Source organism: Lissotriton helveticus, chromosome 4_1, assembly GCF_964261635.1.
Source record: "Lissotriton helveticus chromosome 4_1, aLisHel1.1, whole genome shotgun sequence".
Classification (NCBI taxonomy): domain Eukaryota; kingdom Metazoa; phylum Chordata; class Amphibia; order Caudata; family Salamandridae; genus Lissotriton; species Lissotriton helveticus.
Window position 1 is genome coordinate 1,933,139,450 of NC_136063.1, and position 21,756 is coordinate 1,933,161,205.

The following is a 21,756-nucleotide window of genomic DNA, read 5'->3' on the forward strand; positions in this document are numbered from 1 at the left end:
GAAACAGCTTAGGGATTTGTTCCCGACGGCTGCAGACAGGCTCAGCTCATGCTAGAGCTCCATCTCACATTAAACCACGCACTCTGCCTCCAGGATTGATAAGGCCTTCCATAGGAGTGACTCACAGGTTTATATGTGTCCAGATATAGGTTTAGATATAGGTATACTATATCTAAGCAAGAGGTGATTACACCACCTTGCCCCAGCTGAGTGATCAGCCAGTTGTGTCAATTTAAGAACCAGCCAGGGGTGGCAAAAGATATGCTGCAGCCCCTGGTAGGCCTTGGTGGCACCTATGCCCTGAGCACCTATAGTGCATGGTACAGGGGCTGACAAGGAGTCCATTTCCAATTGTGGTATGTACCTAAGGTACATGGAATCCATTTTACAGAGAGAGCAGATAGCCTGGGGCCCTGATTAGCAGGGAACCAGGCCAACTAAGTCAAAAACCAGCTAAACACAAGGCAAAAAATCTGGGGTAACCATAGTCAGGTAGCCACCTTCCTACACAACCCCCTCCCCCCCCCAAACGAAAGGAGATAAGGCTATCCTTGGCCAGGTAAGCCTATATTGCCTGAGTGGTCATATAAGGAAGTACCTGCACTAGCATGGGTACCCCCTGTCTCATGGTCCACTAAGCAGTCCCTCACCCTTGGGGTATTAGAGGGTCTCCACCATAGGGAATCACTACTTTGGGTGTGTTTATGCAAAGTTAAAGGCTGGTTTGGATATGGAGTATTGAAGTGAGGCTCCACTAATTTAGGGCTCAGCTTCCTCCAATTATCTTCCACCAGGTGTGCCTTTCTTTCTTTAACTGAGTTGCACTGTGCTCTCAGGGTCAACCTCTGGCTACCTAAAGCTGGAGGCTGGGTCCCTCTGTTTGGCTTGCTGGAGGGACAGTTCAGGTTTGGGCCCTTTGGGTCCCAGGTTTGGCTGTGCCCAACAGAATCCATCTGTGGGAGGTCTCCACCCCTCTAGAGGGGTAACACATGTTACTTTACTTAAATGCGGTTAATTTCTAAAAGGGCCTCAGATCCACAAAATGGATGCTTCTGCCACAGATACAAGTCTGACCCCCTGAAGCTGACAGAAACTCAGCCCAAGGGGCCTGGACAAAGGGTTTCCTGTCGCAGGGCGGTGTTACAACCCCCCAGACAGGAGATAGTGGATTGTAGCAGGGAGTTTTGAAAGAAACCAGACACTGCATGGGGAGCACAAGGCTGCCCCTTGCATAATCCGGTCAAACCGGTTCTGGGGCACACCAGCCCCAGTCCCAGCACGGCCTGGATCAAAGGAAAGGGGTGTATCCACCCCCTTCCTGGGTCCCACCCATAGGAGGGGACCTAGCAGGTAATCCAGCCCCCCAGATTCGAATAAGAGTGGGAGCAGTGCCAATGCAATCCAGATTATCCTGATGAAACATAAGAAACGAAACTCTGGACCCTTCGACATCCTACTCAACGTAGAAGACTGAAGAATCTCCCTTGTGGTCAAGGAGTGACCACCCTGTGCAAACAGGCACCATCCAGCCCTCGACGTCTACTTTGTTGCAGTTCCCGCCTGAACTCGAGCGACAGAGATCGACGAGATCAAGCTTGCCTGCCTTCTAACAGCCCGATCCACAGTCCCTGCAGAGCTGAGACCCGTGGAGGCACCCGGAAGCGTGGGGCACGCCATCTTGGAAAGACCACGAGACGCTGACCGTGCAGCCCACGAGTGACCCTCGAAGCTGTACAACGGGGTTTGAGAAGCCCCAACCCTGAGCCACTCTTGCACCGAAGTTCAGCCCCCTACACTCGACGAGTGCTGCGTGGGGCCCTTCTGCTTCTTTTGGCTCACCGCGTTGGCCAGTCCCTTGCCAGCTGGCTTGTGGCCCCTGTGCCGACGAAACTTGAAATACGACTTGTGATTCTGGTTGCTCCAGATTTGCACCAGCTCCCCTGAAAAGGAGCCCCCACTCTGACCCTCCTGGTCCGAGTGAGAAGCAATCTTCCAGTTCCGCGTGGATTGCTTTTGCCAAGTGTTGTTTGCTCCAATCTTGAAGCCGACAGCGCCGACGGCGAGAGCCTGCGTGGGACAGATCGTGACCTGCTCCTGGTCTTCGTAGATGCCCCAGAGCCCACGTGACAACGGAGAGAAGCTCCTCGACAACCACCTGATTGCGCCCGACATTGCCTGGTTCCATCCTGGTTCCACCCTGGTCACTGCTGAGTGACCCAGACTCTGTACCCTCTGCTTTCAGGTACTTTTTGACTTGAGTCCACCCTTGGACTCCACCGGACACTTCTCTTTCACCCCGCCTGCAGCCCTTTCAGCTCCAAGCACCAAGAGCCTGCGTGACGAAACCCGACTCAACTTCGACCCTGTGCACCCACTTCCTGTGGGTGAGGTAACATTGCAACGCCGGTGTTCCCACACTGGTACACACCTCTAGGGTCTGTGTCTTAAGTTTTGTTCCTCTAGGTTCAGCGGAAGTGTCCTTAAACTCTAACTTTGTAACTTTTACGCACCATTGGTTAACATTGGTGCATGCGTGCGCTTTCTGCACTGCACCCGAATCCCGCGGGCTTTTCCCGACTTCAGCATTGCTTGTCCCGACTGCTCCCAGCGATTCCCTAGGCCCTAGGCTTAACCACTGATCGAATGGTCTCTCTTATACCATTTTTTTAGTATATGCTTTGAGTGGCCCCTTGGCCTCATCCAAGATTGTGCAACTTTGTATGTTATACTGTGCTTTTGATTTAACGCTTGTGCCCCTTTATTCATAAAGAATACTGGGGATTGTTTTTAGTAATAAATACATATATTTTTATAATATATACTTGTGTGGTGTCCTTTCATTTGATATTACAGGATTGTATGTGGTAAAACAGCTCGCTTAACACGGCCTCTTAAGTTAAGCCTTTAGGCTGCTTAGTCCATGCTACCCTTAGGATAGCTTGTCTAATAAGGTTGACTTACAACCAGACACCATAAGGGTTGTTTGGACTGATACAAGGTGGTTCCAGAATTGGAAACATCATATATCAGGCCAACTTCTCACATGCGGGTTTTGGTGGAATGGTCCCAACAATACTCCGAGAAACACTGGCTACATATGGACAGAAGTGTCGCGGGGAGATCAATCTGGGACCTGGCTTGGAAACCCAAGAAGGATAGACCCAAGAACGCCTACATTAGTACCCCCACCGGCACCACCCTGAAGGTCTGGGACACATTGTCTACTGATGATCGTTGGACTACATTCCCTTCCCCTTTCACGCCTATCCACTTTAACCCGGCCTTTCCGCCAGCACTGCAGGAGGGCCCTTTCAAGGTGTGGAGAGAGGGGGGCTGTAGGGCCTTAACCCACCTCTTTCACGGCTATACTCCGCTTACCTTTGCAAACTGTACGAGGGACTATGGAGTCTCACCGTCGGAGCGATTTCATCACGCCCAGCTGCTCCATTGGGCCACGTCGCCTGGAGTCATCGACGCGGCTACGAGGCCTCCCTCGCCATTTGAGGCCTTCATCCTTCAGACTACTACCATGAAGGGTGTCATTTCCTTTCTTTACAACCTACTGCTTACTTCGGCAGTGTCGCCTCGTCCCCGCTATATGGGGCACTGGGAGGAACTCCTGGGACGGGACATTTCTGACGGGGAATGGTCGGCCCTATGGCGCGACATTGCTGCGCATAATCATTTGCTGGACTTAAGGGAAGCCCACCTCAAGACGCTCATGGACTGGTACTTGTACCCGGCCAAGCTCCACCGCATTTTCCCGGCCTCTTCTGATAGGTGCTGGAGGGGCTGTGGTCTGCTTGGGGATTTCCGCCACATTTGGTGGGACTGCCCGATCATTCGCCCTTATTGGGAAGAGATTCTATCCCATATCAAAGAGGTCCTCGGTTACCCGATAGCGGACTCAATGGCCCAAGTGCTATTGGGTCTTAGAGACCCCCTTCTCGAACATCAGACGCGTGCGGACAAACACATTTTGTGGTTATGTCTCGGAGCTGCCAAACTCACTCTAGCAGCGGCCTGGAAAAAAACAGAGGCCCCGGCGATCTCTCTGCGGCACGCACGGTTATGGAAATTGCTAAGCGTGGAACGAGTAGCGGACATCTTCCTGGGCAACTTCAAAAACTTTCAGTTTCGCTGGGGTCCCCTGGTCCGATTTCTTTCAAAGGTCTACCATCTGCAGTCTGCCCATCCTCAGTACGATCGCTTCACCTATTTCAGGTCTAACAGAGGAGCTAGAATGGATGAGTGTTGTATGTTGTTGTCACCACCACTAGGGGAGGGCGGGAGGGGTGGGGGGTAATGTGTTTTGTAAGTTAAATTTCTGAGACACCCTCACAGATGAATGAGGCTTTTCAGTACCCTATATGATACACTGTGTGCCTATGTCCTGCTATTCTACCCTTGCAGAGCCTTCCACCACGGTGGGTTTCTGGAACTGCGATCCCACGCCTGAACTGTTCTATTGCTCTACAGCACTGCCCCTCTGAGCTGATCGGTGGTAGCTTTCTAGAACTCAACACCCTTACTGTTTGCCTCTCCTTATGCCCCCTGCGAGGGAAGATGTGCGGGATTGTCGCTGTGTTCTTCTTTTGTTCTCTTTAACGAAAATAAACAAAATAAAGCTTTTTTTTAAAAACAACACATCCTTTGTGAAAAGGCCTCCTTCTTCCGCGCACAACTCGATCAAGCCAAGAATAGACCCAGGGAATTATTCAACATTATCAAAAACAATCCGCTTCTGCCACCCCCAAGCTGACCGCCACCTCCGAAAATTGCAAAGTAATTGTAAATTGTTTCTCTGAAAAAATTGCAAAGATTGACGCATTCTTTGCTCCCACTCCCCCCCGCAATGTGTCTCACCCCTCCTCGTCCTTCCTCCCTTGACACCTTTCTCTCCTTCACCCCCCCTGATCCTCTCAACCCCTCTGATCCTGCCCATCTCCCGTTCACGGTCACCCCCCAGGATCTTGGCCCCCCTAGCGCTCAACCTAAAACAATGCTTCCTGGCTTCATTTTAGCCCAGTTACAGAGCAAGAAGTTCTCAACATCATCTCCAAGCTCAAACCCTCCTTTCATACCCTCGACCCACTTCCCGCCAATATGGTTCAAGTTCTAAAGCATATCATCACGCCTTATTGGACTACCATCATCAACGCCTCCCTGTCTACGGGTTGTGTCCCTGTTTCCCTCCAGTTGGGCCAAATCTCACCCATCCTTAAAAATGCCTCAGCGGACCCTAACGACCTAAACAACCTTCGCCCCATCTCTAATCTTCCTCTTCTCTCGAAAGCCCTCGAAAAATGCGTCCTACACCAACTTGACAAACACATTGACTCTTTCTCCCTTCTGGATGTATTGCAATCAGGTTTCAGAAAGGGTTGCAGCACTGAAAATGCAATGCTCAACATCGTTGATGACATCCATCACTCCCTTGACAACGGTGAGGCTTCCCTTCTCATCCTTCTTGACCTTTCTGCTGCCTTCGATACTGTCAACCACTCTACCCTTCTCGATACTATCAAAGTTCGGTTTGGCCTCAATGGCACCGTTCTTGAATGGTTCACTTCCTTCTTCCAGCACAGATCCCAACAAATCAAAATCAGCAGTTGCCTCTCTAAACCTATGCCTGTCTCCCTGGGTGTTCCCCAGGGGTCTATTGTCTCTCCCTCTCTATTTAACCTCTTCATAGAGCCACTCACCCTCATTCTTAAGAAAGCAGGCACCAACTACCACCTCTATGCAGATGATACACAACTTTACTGTAAAATTAAATCCCATGCAGACATTCTACACCTCAACGACACACTAACTAAGATTCAACAATAGTTCCATCACAACCACCTGAAACTCAACCCTAAAAAAACTGAAGTAATTCTCTTTGCCCCCCAAAATAACCGGCTCCCCATTCAACACTGGCTATCTTATCTTAATGCTCTCCACTGCTCCCTCTCCTTCTCTAGCTCAGTCAAATCTCTTGGAACTAGCATTTACCAAAACATCAGCCTTTCCTCTCACATAAAAAAAGCTGCCAAAGGAGCTCTCTTTTCACTTCTCCACCTCAAAAAAAATCAAACCCTTCATCCCTGCTGATAACTTGAAATCTGTCGTCCAATCATTAGTACTCTCCAGACTCGACTACGGCAACGCTTTGCTCTTAGGCACACCTAAAGTTCACCTAGCCCCAATCAAGTCAGTGCTTAACCTTTCAGCCAGGCTTATCTCTGATACTAAGAGGTGGGATCATATCTCCCCCATCCTCAAAGATCTCCAATGGCTTACCCTTTATGGCAGATCCATCTACAAGAACGCCTGCCTTACCCACAAAGCCTTGCACCCTCAAACTCCACTGTATCTCTCCTAAAAACTCCACAAAGCTGGCTGCTCCAGAGAATTGAGAAGCTCCAATGCCCTCATGCTGGTCCCTCCCTTGGTTAAAAAGAAATCAACTCAAGCACGCTCTTTCTCCTGTAACTCGTCCAACATTTTGGAACTCTCTCCCCAAAGATCTACGTTGCAACCCGTCATACTTTAGCTTTAAAAAAGATCTCAAACGGCACCTTCTCCTCAACCTTAATCCTGTTTACCGCTCAGGCGTTTCCTTACCTGGCCCTTTTGTCACCGTGTTACCTCTCCGCTTCTTACCTGACCGGCCACTCCAGCTTAGCTCCCCACATCTACCTCTTTCCTCCTTCATCTAGTTCTCCTGTTCTCACCTCACTCCTCTTCATGTTCTCTTCTCTCCTTTCTCTCTCCCTAATCCCCACCTGAACCCTATTTCCCCCTTCTACCTACTCTGGCCTTCCCCACTTACTCTGTCATCCAATGCCCAATCTGGTTCTTATTGATACCTCCTACACCTTTGTTTTTTTATTTATTGTACCTTGCTTTTCGTTCTCATATCTTACCTTTCCTTTATGTTTTCATTTATTATTATATTATGTGCTCTTTCCCCTCTGTAAAGCACTCTGATACCCTCGGGTCTTGCCAGCGCTATATAAAACAGTTTAAATGAATAAATATATAAATAAAGAAGAGCCTTGACCAAGTCCCAAAGGGAAGAGGATGCACGTGCGAACACTCAAGCTGTATTCAAGGAGCGGAAGCCAGCACTGGCGGAGGGGAAAAGCTGGCGACCACATGCGTCTAACCACCGAGGCTCACTGGTGGGAGGCAACCGAGGCAGGGTGGAGGAAGACTGTAAGTAGAAGGCTGCCTGAACAACTAGACCCTGAGCCCTAGGATGAAGGGACAGACAGAGCGGATCATTAGGGGTAGGACGATGTCGACGAGCTATGACCTGATCAACAGGATGTCAAACAAGAATGCCCCAAGAGGAAGCAAAGGCTCGTCTTCAACCGGCTTCATATGGAGAAGATCCAACAAAAGATCAGAAGGCAGAGGAACCATACAGGGCTGAAAACAAAGAATAGCAGCCGCCCTGTGAATAGCCCGTGCATAGGCAGCTCTAGCCTCAGTTGCCATCCGGGGAGGTGACAATAAACCATCTGTAGGGAGGGCTGGAGACTAATGCGTCCACTAGACAGCAACAGTGGAGGAGCTGGACGCTGATCCGGAGTCCATGCCACACAAGGTACCTGCACCATGGGCCGAACCGGCCGCAGCTCAGGAGAGTCCAGAAGATTGTCCGCGCATGGCATAAGAGGAGGCGTAGATGCCGGCACTGGCGTCGACTGATGCCGTGTGGGAGTCGCATGGACGTTCGAGGAGTCAGGAGTATCAACCTCCTAAAAGAGAGGAGACGTGGGCGACGGCACTGGCTTTGACGGACGTTGAGCCGGAGTTGTCTGGACGTCGACGACCTCCAAGGGGGACTAGGGCTGGGCGCCGTCCGACATCAACCCCACTGCAACAAGTGGGAATCAGGGCGTCTAGCCCGGCGCCGCCTCCGACTTCGACGCAGGGAGCCGCTCAGGGCTATGCAGAGACTGACGGGGTGGGCTAGACGGACGATTGGGAGGACCCACTGGGCTGTGTCCCGTCGGCGTCGAATCAGCTCCGGAATCGGAGTCGAGGCACACAGCCGGAGCGGAGGACGAATCCCCCAGTGAAGACCCGACACCTTTATGGGACCCGAAGGGGCACTACGGAGAGGGGATGATCCAAAATAAGAGCGGAGTGCTTCAGAATAAGCCTCCATTTTGGCTTGTGTCGCTCTGGCACCCAGAAAGGGGGGCTAGGGAGGAGACGACCGTCAGATGCCCATCCCAGGCAGGGAGCGAGAAGAGCAGGCACCAGCATCATGGGTAGGGGAGGAAGACCTCCTGGACCTACGTTTGTGTTTACCCTCCTAACGATGTCTGCGGGAACGATGTCTGCGGGAACAACCTCAGGAGTGGGCTCGATCCCGAGAGGGAGAGTGGCGATGCGAAGTAGTAGGACCGGACAGCCGGGCGGCCAACAATTTCATCTGATGCTCCCGTAAGGACTTTGGTTTCATCCGCTGACAATCGGCACACTCTTTGGAGTTGTGGTGCGCCCCGAGACACCACATACAGATGGGTATGCGGGTCCGTCACGGACATCTGACGTGCACAGGTCTCACACGTCCTAAAGCCCAAAGGTATCGCACACTGTACTGTAACGCTGTAAAGACCCAAAAAACAGGCCAAGTAACCGCTGGGTTTCCAGGGTCAGAGTTGGGACGCAAAAAACAAGAAAAAACTACGTCAGCACGCGGGGGGGGGCATATATGGCTCTGCTGATGTCACGTCTGTGGACGACGTCAGGGCAGAGCCGTGCTGCGCCGCCCCCAGCACGCAAAGGTGCTGCTGGGGAAAGTTTTCGGGATCCAGTTTGACGCCTGGGAATATTCTAAGTTAAGGAATGTGCGGCTAGACGTCTCTATCAGATACAATGTTTGACCAGTGTTCAGCTCCTAATGGGATTTTTTTAGGTTCACAGAATGTGGAGGATGGGAGGGTGGGTGAGGAATCTGCGGTTAAAGTCTCTACGAGGAATATTTTTACTGAGGGTATTGAACTTTTGATAGAGACTTCTAACCGCAGATTCCTCACCTTAGAATAGATACAAAAGCAATACCTACCTGGAAGTGGGTCTGCAAACTGGCATAAACTAAAACGTCCTGGAGAACAGAGCAGGAGAAATGCCCGTCTCGATGGACCTGACTATTTAAGCAGTAGTGCTTTGTGAACGTGTAGAATGGCACCCACATGTCAGGTTGGCAGATGTTCAGGACAGGTATCGATTGCGCTAACACAGTAGTGGCGGTCTTGGCCCTGATGGAAGGGGCCCATAAGCCCTCAAGACTGCTTTCCAGCCAATGAGTAACAGATCCTAATGCAGAGTACGATCCATCGTGAGATGGTCCTCGTCTGCACAGCCTAGCGCTTCTTCGCCCCAGTAAACTCAATGAAGAGCTCACCATCCATCCAATGGTCTTTGGTGCTATCGATGTACAAAATGAGAGTTCTCTATGGGTCCAGATAATGGAGTCTCTCCCCCTCTTAAAAAAGCATATGGTGAAGTGTAAAAGGAAGGCAACGTGGTGTTCTTTGCATCATGGAAGGTGGTAATCACCTTCGGAAGGTGCGAGGCATGAGTCAAAAGGACCAGTTTGTCTGGTAAAAAAAGGTGGTGTAGGAAGGGTTAACCAAGAGAGCTTTAAGTTCGCTAACGCTCATAGCTGATGTAATGCCATCAGCAAACTCATATTGATTGTCAAGAGCCACAGAGAGCAACTGTGCATGGGCTCAAAGGGAGAAAACATAAGTTATGTGAGGACCAGATTGAAGTCCCATTGGGGCATCATTTAAGGTGTAGGAGGGAACAAATATGTAACCTTTAAAAACGAGTCACAACTGGTGACATGAACAGGGAGGATTGCCAAGAAAGCCGAAATTGGTGAATGGTAACTCTTAACAGTGAAGAGTGCTAGGTCTTTGTGGGCTAACAACAAAACTAACAGCAATACCTCAGAAAGAGAAGCAGAAAGGGGGTCCACATGACATGAGTAACAAAAAGTCACAAACTTATCCCAGCTGCAGTTGTATACAGTCTTATTGGAGGGATGCGTGGCTGCCAAGATCACATCACAGACATCAGGACGAAAATCCCAAAACCCTGAACTGTCGCTGCTCAATTTCCAGGCATGCATTTGGAGAGACCCAGTGCTTTTTTAAAAAAAACTCAAGACTTTGCTGTTTTAATTTGATTCTCGCTCATCCTTTCTTCAGGAGCTAGCGCCGGGACACTTTGAGCATCTGCGCGCTTTATAAGCTCAATATAACATAACATAACATAACATAACATGTTCAGGTGCAGGATTCTACGCCTAACGGATACTCATGCAGAGGAGATCGCGATACCATACTGTCAGTGCTCAATCTGCAGCCATTGAATGGCTTGGGCCCAGCCAGCCCTGATCTTCTTGAGAACTCAGGGCAGAAGTGGTATGGTGGAAAGGCTTACAGGTGTCCTGAGTCCCACTTGATGCGGAAAGCTTCTCAGAGCGAGAGATGCTCTGGAAACTCCAGGGCATATAAGTGATAACGTTGCACGCTTCTGGCATTGGCAAACAGATCAAGTCAAAGTTCTTCCACTCTTGGAAGAGACCTTGTGCTACCTCCTGATGTAATTGCTATTCGTGATACGCCAGGCATCAATGGCTGTGTTCACCTGCTCTGGCATTCAGGGAACCTGCCAGGTGCTGTACGAACAGGAAGATGTCCTGGTGATCCAGCGAAGTCGAGAGGTACAGAGTCTCCTGGCATATGCTCTCCGACCCCACTGTGACCAACCTCATTGTTGCAATACCACATGGCTGTGGTGTTGTCTGTGCACACCTGAACCAGCATTCTCTGGTTGTGTCCACTGTGACTTCAGATCCCACTGGAAAGCCCTCATATGACATTGGGCGTGCTTTACCAGCAGGATGCAGGAGGCCATTAGACCCAGAAGCTTCAGAGTATGTCTTAACGAAATCCAGGACTGAGGTTGATACATCGGACTCATAGCCCGAATATCCTTGACTTTCCGCTTCGCAGGGTAAGAGCAGAACTGCACTGTAATCAAAATGGCTCAGATGAAAGGGGGCATCAGAAAAGGAGTCAGGTGTGATTTTAGCACCTTGACACACAGAAAGTGCAGAAGGTTCACCGTAGTCTGGAGGTGGGTGACGAATACCTGGGGGAAGCCCACCTTCAGCCACCAGTCTTCGAGGTAGTCGGAGATTGGAATCCCCAACATCCGAAGAGGTGCTGTAACCACCACCATCACATTCGTGCACACCCAAGGGGCACTGGTAATTCCAAAGGGGAGCCCAGCAAATTGGAAATGCTTGTGGCCCACCATGAACCAAAGATAACGCCTGTGGGCCAGCAGGACAGGGAAATGGAAATATGTGCCCAGCAAGTACAACTCTATCATCCAGTCTCCAGGATTGAGGGCAGACAGAAACTGAACATTTTTAATTTCTTTCCTTGTAAGGCATTGAGAATGTGCCAGTCTGGTATGGGGTAGAAGGCTCTGTTTTTCAGCAGCAGGAAGCAACAGGCATAGCAGCCATGCCCTATATCTGGCACCCTCTCGATTACCAACAGAGCCTGCACTTCCTGATGGAGCAAAAACAGATGGTCCTCTATCAGCCAATCTGGGGAAGGTGGCAAGGGTGGAAGAGTGTCCACGAATGGAAGAGCATAACCCTTCTGCACAATTTGGAGAGTCCACTTGTGTGAATGAATATGCTACTTACCAGTATGCATCTGTTCTTGGCATGTAGGGCTGCTGACATTCATATCTATAGCATAGATCGCCGCCTAGTGTTGGGTCCGGATGATTGCACATCGTTGTCCTGGAAGAGTCTTCGAAGTATCACGAGATAGGTGGCTCCTCCCCTGGACTACAGTGCGCATGGGCATCGACTCCATCCCCCAGATTGTTTTTAGCCATTGTGGCGAAGATGGAGTGTAACAGTGTGAGCGATGACCATGCTAAGAGTAAGTGTAAGTGCTGCAGCCGCTACAGGCGCCGGGGAGGAGTGCGGGCGAAATGAATGTCAGCAGCCCTACATGCCAAGAACAGATGCATACTGGTAAGTAGCATATTCAGTTCGAGGCATGTGGGCTGCTGAATTCATATCTATAGCATAGAATATATAGCAGTCCCTCCATTAGCGGCGGCCGCCTGTGCCAGCTGCAGCAGTTTGAAAAAGTGTTTTTAGAACAGCCTGCCCTACAGCTGCTTGCTGCTTGGAGTGCACATCTACACAGTAGTGTTTTGTAAATGTGTGTGGGGTAGACCATGTGGCTGCTCTACAAATGTCTTCTAAAGGGATATTTCCAAGGAAAGCCATGGAGGCCCCCAACTTGCGGGTGGAGTGGGCTCTTGGGGGGATTGTTAAAGTGCGCTTAGCTTTTTGATAGCAAATCTGAATACACTTAACGATCCACCTGGCTATACCTGCTTTGGAAATGGGGTTGCCTTTGTGTTGTGCGGAAAAGGCAACAAAGAGTTGTTTCGTCTTCCTAAAATCTTTGGTCCTATCAATGTAATACATCAAAGCTCTTTTGACGTCAAAGGTGTGGAGCATTCTTTCTGCCACTGTCTCAGGATTTTGGAAGAACACAGGCAGTTCAATAGTCTGATTGATATGGAACTGTGAAACCACCTTTGGAAGAAATTTAGGGTTAGTGCGCAGCACCACCCGGTTGGAGTGAATTTGTATGAATGGCTCTTGTACAGTTAGTGCCTGGAGCTCACTAACACGTCGCAGTGACGTAATGGCTATCAGGAAAGCCACTTTTCATGTTAAGAACTGAATCTCGCATGAATGTAGAGGCTCAAAAGGTGGACCTATTAGTCGGGTGAGGACCACATTAAGATTCCCGTCAGGAGCAGGTGGGGTCCTGGGAGGAATGACTCGTTTGAGTCCCTCTAGAAAGGCTTTAATGGCAGGAACTCTGAAAAGGGAGAGATGCTGCCTGTTTTGGAGATAAGCCGCTATGGCGGATAAATGTATTCGAATGGAAGCATATGCCAGATTGCATTTGTAAAGATGTAACAGATAACAAATGATGTTGAACGTGGACGCGTCAAGCGGGTCTATGTTGTGGTCTACGCAATAAATGACAAACCGCTTCCATTTTGCTGCATAGCATGCTCTGGTGGTGGGCCTTCTTGCCGCCCATATGATATCCATGCAGTCCGGATGCAAGTTGAGGTAGCCAAACTCTAAGACCTTAGGAGCCAGATCGCCAGGTTGAGCTGTTGCGGATCTGGGTGCTGAATGTCACCATGGCTCTGCGTCAAAAGTCTGGGTGTGAGGTGCAGCCTTTGATGCGGTACCACGGAAAGTTCTAGAAACATGGTGTACCATGGTTGGCGTGCCCACGTTGGAGCAACCAGGATGAGCGTCATCGAGTGTTGCTTTAGCTTTCGTGCCACCAGCGGTATTAGAGGTGCTGGGGGAAAAGCATACGCAAATTTGCCTGACCGGTTCATCCATATCGCATTGCCCTGCGACTGTGGGTGCGGGAACCTGGCGGCAAAGCTTTGGCATTTGGCGTTTTCCCTTGTGGCGAACAGGTCTATCTCTGGATGACCCCACTGCTGGAAGTACGGGCGGAGCACTGATGGATGTAGCTCCCACTCGTGCATTTGGTGGCTGTACCTGCTGAGCAGATCCGCCATCTGATTGTCCTTGCCTGGGAGGTGTTCCGCCATGAGGAAGATGTTCCTTTGAATGGCCCACTTCCACATGCTCTGAGCCAGATGAGACAACAGTGGAGAGTGTGTACCTCCCTGCTTTTGAATGTAGTACATGGCCGTCATGTTGTCCGTCCGGATCAACACGACCTTGTTGCACAGATGTACCTTGAATGCCTTCATTGCCATGAAGATTGCCATCAGCTCTAGGTGGTTGATGTGCATCTTCTTTTGCTGCATTGTCCATAGTCCCTGCACTGTGTAGTGGAGTACATGAGCTCCCCAACCCTGGAGAGATGCGTCTGTCGTTAGGATGATCTGTGGCACAGGCTCCTGGAACGGTCGGCCCTTGCAAAGGTTGTGTGGATTCCACCAATGCAGAGAGTTGTATGCACGACCGGTCACCAACACTAGGTCTTTTAACTGTCCGTGAGCCTGATTCCACTGACGGACGCATATGTAGTCTCGCGTGCGGGACTATGAAGATGCAGGAGGCCATCATGCCTATCAACTGCATGAACACTCGTGCTGGAAGCGAATGCTGCGGTCTGAATTTCTGTATCAGCAATTGAATGCTGTTGATCCTCACTGAATTTGGCTGCGCTGTGGCCGCCAGAGTGTTTATTGTCGCGCCTAGATACTGCCGCACATGGGCGGGCTGAAGGTGTGACTTTGGATAATTCAGTGAGAATCCCAGATCGTGAAGAAGGTGAATGGTTTGGGACATGTTGGCAGCGCTCTGCTGGGCCGAGTTTGCTTGGACAAGCCAGTCGTCCAAATAAGAGTAGACGTGCACGTTTTGTCTCCGGAGGTGCGCAGCCACTGTCGCCAGGCACTTTGTGAATACCATGGGCGCTGTGGTCACTCCGAAAGGGAGGACTTTGAATTGGTAATGCTGATTCTGAATGGTGAATCGGAGGTATTTTCTGTGTGACGGATGTAGTGGAATGTGAAAATATGCATCTTTTAGATCTAATGTTGCGAGGAAATGCCCCTGATTGAGCAACGGAAGAACCTGCTGCAGTGTGAGCATATGAAAGTGTTCTGATAGAATGTACTGGTTTAGGGGTCTGAGGTCCAGTATGGGTCTGAGGGACCCGTCTTTCTTTGGGATCAAGAAGTACAGGGAGTATACTCCTGTGCCTCTTTGTTCCACTGGTACGAGCTTGATTGCCCCTTTTTGCAGCATGACGAGCACCTCTTGCTGCAAATGCTCTGTGGACATAGGACGGTGTTTTGGGGGTATGTTGGGTGGAGTGGATGTTAACTCCAGACAATAACCGTACTGGATAAGCTTTCTGACCCACCTGTCTGTGGTGATGGATTTCCAGACTGGCAGGAACTGTTGGAGTCTCCCCCCGACCGGTGTTGCATGGTCTGGGGGCAGTGACAAGGAGTCACTGTTTGTTGGCGGCAGAGGATCGGGAGCTGTTGTTTCCACGACCTCTGCCTTTGGCGCTGTTTCCGCGATAGCCACCTCTACTTTGTTTGTTGTATGAGGTTTGTGCGCCACTCTTAGTGTACTGTGTTTGCTGGGACAGCTGGCCTCTGGAAACACCTCTATTGCTTGAGCGACAAAAAGAACTACCCCTGAACTGCTGGGACTGGAGAGCCCCCATAGACTTTGCAGTCTCTGTGTCTTTTTTGATTTTTTCTAGGGTGGTGTCCACCTCAGGTCCAAATAAGTGATCAGGGTTTACCGGCTGATTTAGGATGGTGGTTTGTATCTTCGGCTTGAACCCGGAGATCCTGAGCCAGGCTTGACGTCGCAACATTACACTGGTGTTAATGGCCCTGGCCGCGGTGTCTGCTGCGTCCAGTGCACACTTAATAGAAGCATTTGAGATGAGTTTCCCTTCTTGTATGAGCATCTCTGCTGCCTCTTTATATTCATCTGGCAAGTGTTGTAACAGGGTCTCAAGTGTATCGTAATGTGCCCTGTCATATCTGGCCAAGAGTACCTGAGTGTTTCAAATGCGCCAGATATTGGCTGCTTGAGCGGCCACCCTTTTCCCTGATGCTTCTAGCACCTTAGATTCCTTGTCAGGGGGAGGAGCCTCACCAGTAGTTTGTGAGTTTGCCCTCTTCCGGGCATTGGAAACTACTAAAGAGTCCAACGGCAACTGGCCTTTGATATAGGTAGGGTCCCCAGGCGCCGGCTTGTACTTTTTTTCAATTCTGGGGTTTATAACCCTGGCTCTTGTGGGTTCCTTAAAAATGTCTGCAGCAAGTTTTGAGACACCCTTTAACATAGGCAGAGTCTTTACGGTCTTCTCAGAGGTGGAAAAGGTGTCAAACAAAAAATCAACCTCAATAGGGTCAGCATGGAGCTGGACGTCATGATTTTTGGCTGCCCTCTCAATAAGCGCATTAAATGTCGCTGAGTCCTCAGTAGGTGATGTTTTGACATTATACACTTGAGTGTCTGGGGCAGTTTGTGGATCCCCTGGGTCCGCAGCATCTGCCCATGTGTCATGTTGATCTTCAGGATCAGTGTCGGCAGGGTAGTTGTACTCATTATAATCACCTTCCCCAGCATCCACATCTGAGTAAGTGGGCGAGATTGGAGCAGTGTCCTGTCCACGTGGAGCTATTAGTTCAACAAGAATGGGTGAATCCGTGGAAGCCTTTTTCTTTAAAGGAATCGTGTAGGACTCCATAGGATGTGCTGGTGTGATCTTTCGCTTGTAAATCGAAAGTTTACCGGTGTCGGCGTAGATGAACTGTTCCGACTGCTCCTCCAGCAGGGGTTGTCGATGCTTTGTGCACATAACCGCAGGGGTAGGCTTCGGCCCCGTGGATACCTTCATGGACGTCTCGACGACCTTCTTCGGCGCGAATGCCTTCGGCGCCACTTTCGGCGGCAGCGTAAATTGAATAGGCGCTGTCGACTTTGGCGGTTTGGTGGCAGGCTTCGGCGTGGAAGTATCCTTCGGATCGACAGCAGAAGCTTTGTCCTTAATGCGTTTCAATGATTCCGACACCTGCTTCGTGAAGGAGGCGGACGGCTGCGTCGACTCGACAGGTGCCTTCGAGCCACCACCAGGTGTGGACTCGAGGGTCGTAGTACTTTTGGCCTTGTCCGGCCGACGCGCAGGATCGACAACTTTTGTTGCTCCGAGTCCTTTGTCTGTTTCGACGGCCCTCGGCGCCGAAGTCTTCGGGTCGACGACCTTGATAAGTGCTTTCGGTGTCCCAGTCTGCGGCTTGACGCCCTTGAGCGACTTCACCGGTTCGACAAACTTTTTTGGCTTTGTCTGCATCGACAGGTCTGAAGACGTGGAGCCGACCAAGGCGACACGCGCTTCGGTTTCGACGGCGCCTCTAGCACTTTCGGTTTTGTAGACACCGAAGCTTTCTCTTTTGGTTTCGATTTGACCAATGGTGGCTCTCTAGAAGTGTCCGTAGCCGGGCCCGGAGGCGAGACTGTGGAACTTGGTGCAAGATCTTGGGTAAGGCCATGTGGCGATCCCTCGACCTGAGCCATAGATATTGTTTGAACGGGGCATAGCTCCTCGCTTGAGCTATCTTCCGTGGCCCCATAGGCCCCATCGTCGTCTCCTACCTCGTCGACGATTCCTTCTGCATCGAGCTTTTCTACGTCTGCGTCGTAGTTTGAGTCGATCTCTGCCGCTGGATTGGAAACCGGCTCTTGATCCTCCTGCTCGTCGGCATCTTCTCCCTCGGTATCGAAAATGTTCACCGGGTCAGGTGCCGTCTGCTGGGCCTCCTGGCGCGCTATGCGCCGAAGTCGAATCGTCTTCTTGGAGCGGAAACGAGAACAAGCCATACAGTTGGCTTCATCGTGATCTGGCGACAGGCACTTGTTGCACACCGGGTGGACGTCGATGTGGGGATACTTCGAGTTGCACACGGGGCACCTCTTGAACGGGCTCCGTTCCATGATGGTTTGTTGAATAAGGCCTGTCGCGTCGACAGGGCCTCGAGCACTGAAGAGTCACGCGACTCCTCTGGATGTCCGACTCGGGAACTGAGCTGGAACAGAACTGGGCACCGATCGGAAGACAATACCGACGATATAGGAAAGTCCTTTGGGCCAAAAAGAAAAGTTTCTATTGATTCCGAACTTGAGTGATCAAATATGCATCCGAACCTAATGGCGGAAAATAAGAATCTGGGGATGGAGTCGATGCCCATGCGCACTGTAGTCCAGGGGAGGAGCCACCTATCTCATGATACTTCGAAGACTCTTCCAGGACAACAATGTGCAATCATCCGGACCCAACACTAGGCGGCGATCTATGCTATAGATATGAATTCAGCAGCCCACATGCCTCGAACGTTATGTTGCTCCATTGGGACACGCAGTGCCATATTCTGCCACCAACTGGATGACTGCGGCATGGAGGGCTCACTAAAGGGGCTTGCATGTTGCAGCAGGAGAGGGGTGGGAGAATGGACAGCACGCTGGGTATGACTCCAGGGTCCTTTCTGGGATCCTCAACCTCGACTGGGTAGCCAGTTCACCTGGGGCAGGCTGATATTACTGGCACCCATAGGTGCCCCGACCACAGCTGTGGACGGGGCAAAAATTACTGCTGCAATTAGTAGGAAGCAAATAGGAAGCATAGAATTGAATTGAATTGAATTGAAACTACACTTGTATAGCGCTATCTACCCGGAGGCCTCGTAGCGCTTAAGACCTGGTGGTGGCTAGTCTGTCCCAAAATCGCTCACGAGCCCTATGAACTTTCTCATCAAACAAACAGGACCCATCAAATGGCATGTCAATGAAGGACGCTAGAACATCCCCAAAAATCCAGTGGACAGCAAACAGGCATAGTGACGGAATGCCATCATTAGAGGCCATTGCCCTGTCTAGGGAGTCTGTGGTGTCTAGCCCACCCCCAATGGCAAACTTTGCTGTATCACGACTGTCAACCAGGGCTTGGTTGAGGATGGTGAGATCTTCATGGAGCATGGGAATTTCTACCCAAAATCATGCAGTGTTCACCAACCTCAAGACCAAGCTGGCAAAAGAGAAAATCCTCTTCCTGAATGTATGCAGCCTCAGGAATTCCCTGTCTGGTAGGGAGTAAGGTAATACATCTGAGTTGATCTTGGCAGTTGAGTACTGCACACCCACGCTCTCAGGGGAAGGATGCTGGGAGCGAAAGGCTAGGTCACCTGGGGTGGGCTATGGCAATGAACATCCATGCGATGCACAGGAGCGCTCATGCAAGGTTTAGCCCAGAGCACCATAAAAACAGAGGTAGGGGCCTCATTATAGGAGAGCAAAGACTCAGCCAAGCATCTCTGTCATGACATTAGTTTTGACCTCTACGACAGGCAGTTATAAGTCAAGGGCCTCTGATGCCCTGCGCATGATGGCAGCAAAAGATGCGCCCTGCTCAAAAACAGGGGAAAGCTTGCCAAAGACAGCGTTGGTGTCGACATCGAGTGGAGTCGCCTAGGAGTTGCAGATGGGGATTCTTCGTCAAGTGGTGCAGGTAGAATCTGGTTCAGCACCAGTGGGAGCAGGGCCATGGGTGGGTATACGCCCAAGTGGCGGCATCAAGCCAGACTTGGGGGCTGAGCCAGAGGGACTGGCTGGCATCTGGTGTGAACCCATCAGTGGTGACCCTGTCAAAGCACCATGCACTTCCATGGGGCCCAAAGGCACGCCTGAGGGAGTTGGTGGCCCAAAGATGGCATGGATGGCATCATAAAATTCCTTCGGGTGGGCAGGTGTTGCGTCATTCAACTCGGGGTAGCACAGAGTGGGCCCTGACACTGGATCTGCAGGTGGAAAGAGGAAGTGGGTCTCAAGTACAATGTTTAGCACTCCCTCCTTGATCACAAAGAACTTGGAACTGGAACCAAGTTGAGTGGTTCTCAGTTGGATTCCACTTTCATACACGTTTTCCAGACAGGTGATGTGGATCCACCGTCTAAAGGTTCAGAAGCGGTACGGGTTGGTTTCCTTTTAAATGTCATTTTCTGCTTGCTGCTCAGGCACAGCCTTTGTGAAAGATGATGGCTTTTGCAGCAGGTGGCAATGATGCTAGCTCTAAAGCAGGAGTATCCAAAGCATTCAAAATAAGAGCACACTGAAGTGTGTGTGCTCTCCAACTAGTGGTCATCAGAGTTTCCAGAACAATAATCAGAGAACCTGGCACTTGAGCTCTTCTTGTTTGGGGGTAGTTTGCTGGCATTAAGGTGGAACAATATTTGTAGGTCCTTCACCAGTTTGAAAGCTCTTTTAACCACCAATACAGAAGGACTGACAACTAATTTCCAGAAACACAGTAATGTATAGCTACCAGAAAGAAAAATACATTCATTAGTAAAGTGATCTGCAGTACAAATAAGAGTTCTCGGTAAAAAGAATTACATCTGGTAAAGGGGCTCAGATTTTAATCAAATGGCAAAGGATTTCCCTCACTCAATGAGAAAAAAAGATTTTTTTATAAACACCTTGTAAAGGATCCTTAGAGACATGTACTTTAGCATCTACATTGACAACTAATAGATGGTAACATTTATAGATGACAATTAAAAATTTGGCCAGCAAGCCAGCCACTGTACAAAGGGGTAATTACCACGGGTGTATCTTGCTAATTTGAATTTCCTTCTTAGAAATGACATCTGTTTGTTTTTACCACTTCAAAATTGTGGTATGTTCTATTGAAATGAATTATGTGTGAAAAGCTACAAATTTCTAATCGAGACACTAAACAAATGTAATCATAGTGGTTAGTTCTCTACCCCAAATCCTTTACCCTCCTTTCATAACCTTTTATTGTTAACCAAGAAACTTTAACTAAACACCAAACCCTTAACCACATACACATAAACCTTAAATCCTTAACCCTACACCCCAAAACAAAAACAAATCACTGCAAACCCATAATCCTATAGCCTTAAGAATATATCCAGTCTTCTTAACCTCAAATCCCTAACCCATATTCTTTTACCCCAAATCCTTAACCCTATGCCCCTAACCCTTAACACTACATCCCTAACCCATACCCAATATCTCTACAACCCAAACCCCTTAAACGTACACCATTAACCTTGTACCCTAAACCCTTAACCCTATACCCCAATCCCTTTACCTGGTGTATTTACCACCTATAGCCTATTGGAAAGTGTTTCTTTTTCAAAGTATTGACTTTTAGAACTAACAATTGGGGGGAGTTACTTTTAGAACTATTATTTTCATAGTTGTAAGCCAATACCCTTACCACGTAACAGGAAGGAAAGAACTGAGATTAAAACTATCTAGATACAAATTATTATTATGCCTACCTATTATTTTACTGAACAGAAAATAATATAATGAGGTTGTTCACTACCTTGTGATATTAGAAATTATCAGTAGGAATCCTACACATCACAGTAGATAGATTCAAAGATTTACAAACAGCATACAGAATATTTTGAAGCGTATTTTCTCTTTCTCAACTATGTGTATGCACTTAAAATAAAACGTTAAATAGTAAATCATTCAATTAATAAACGAACACTTACCGCATTGTAATAATTTTTGGTAAGTTGAATGGCTTCAAATCCTTTTAAGGCTTTAGGAGAGATGGGTTTATCTATACAAAAATAAAAGCAAAGTGATAAAGAATTTAAAGGCACAATTCAATAATTCACATATATAAATATAAGAAACTAAATGTACAACCATTACAAATACAACACCATAATCTAGTCACAAATGAGGGTTTTGTATCGTTTACCTGCACATACTCCTGATATATACATACCTATCCTTTATAAAAACTAACTAATAAACAGGATTGGTCTTTTTGTGGGAACTACACTGAGGGGGACCGCAAAAGATACATTCTGTCTTCATGGAAATGTAGTTAAAAACTACCCCAAGGTTGTTGCATGAAAATTGGGAGGGATGGTTAATACTGCACCTGGAAAATACCTCAAGAAAATGGCAAGTACCACATTACAAACAACTGGGATGATGGCCTTTCAATACACAGAAGTCATAACAACACCACTGATGAGCATACAACACCCGAACTACATGTACAAAAAAGTGCCAACTTGGAGAGCAAAGAGGACTTTGGGCCAGATGTAGGA

General features: G+C 49.2%; 1 protein-coding gene across 3 annotated transcripts in view; it reads right to left on the reverse strand.

Moving 5' to 3' along the window:
• ARHGEF6 (Rac/Cdc42 guanine nucleotide exchange factor 6) overlaps window positions 1–21,756 on the reverse strand; it is a 1,071,863-nt gene that overhangs the window by 529,845 nt on the left and 520,262 nt on the right. For all 3 annotated transcript variants that reach the window (XM_078688613.1, XM_078688614.1, XM_078688615.1), the window contains one exon: window positions 21,184–21,254. In XM_078688613.1, the coding sequence (XP_078544739.1) occupies window positions 21,184–21,254 (71 nt within the window). The remainder of the gene's footprint in view (window positions 1–21,183; window positions 21,255–21,756) is intronic.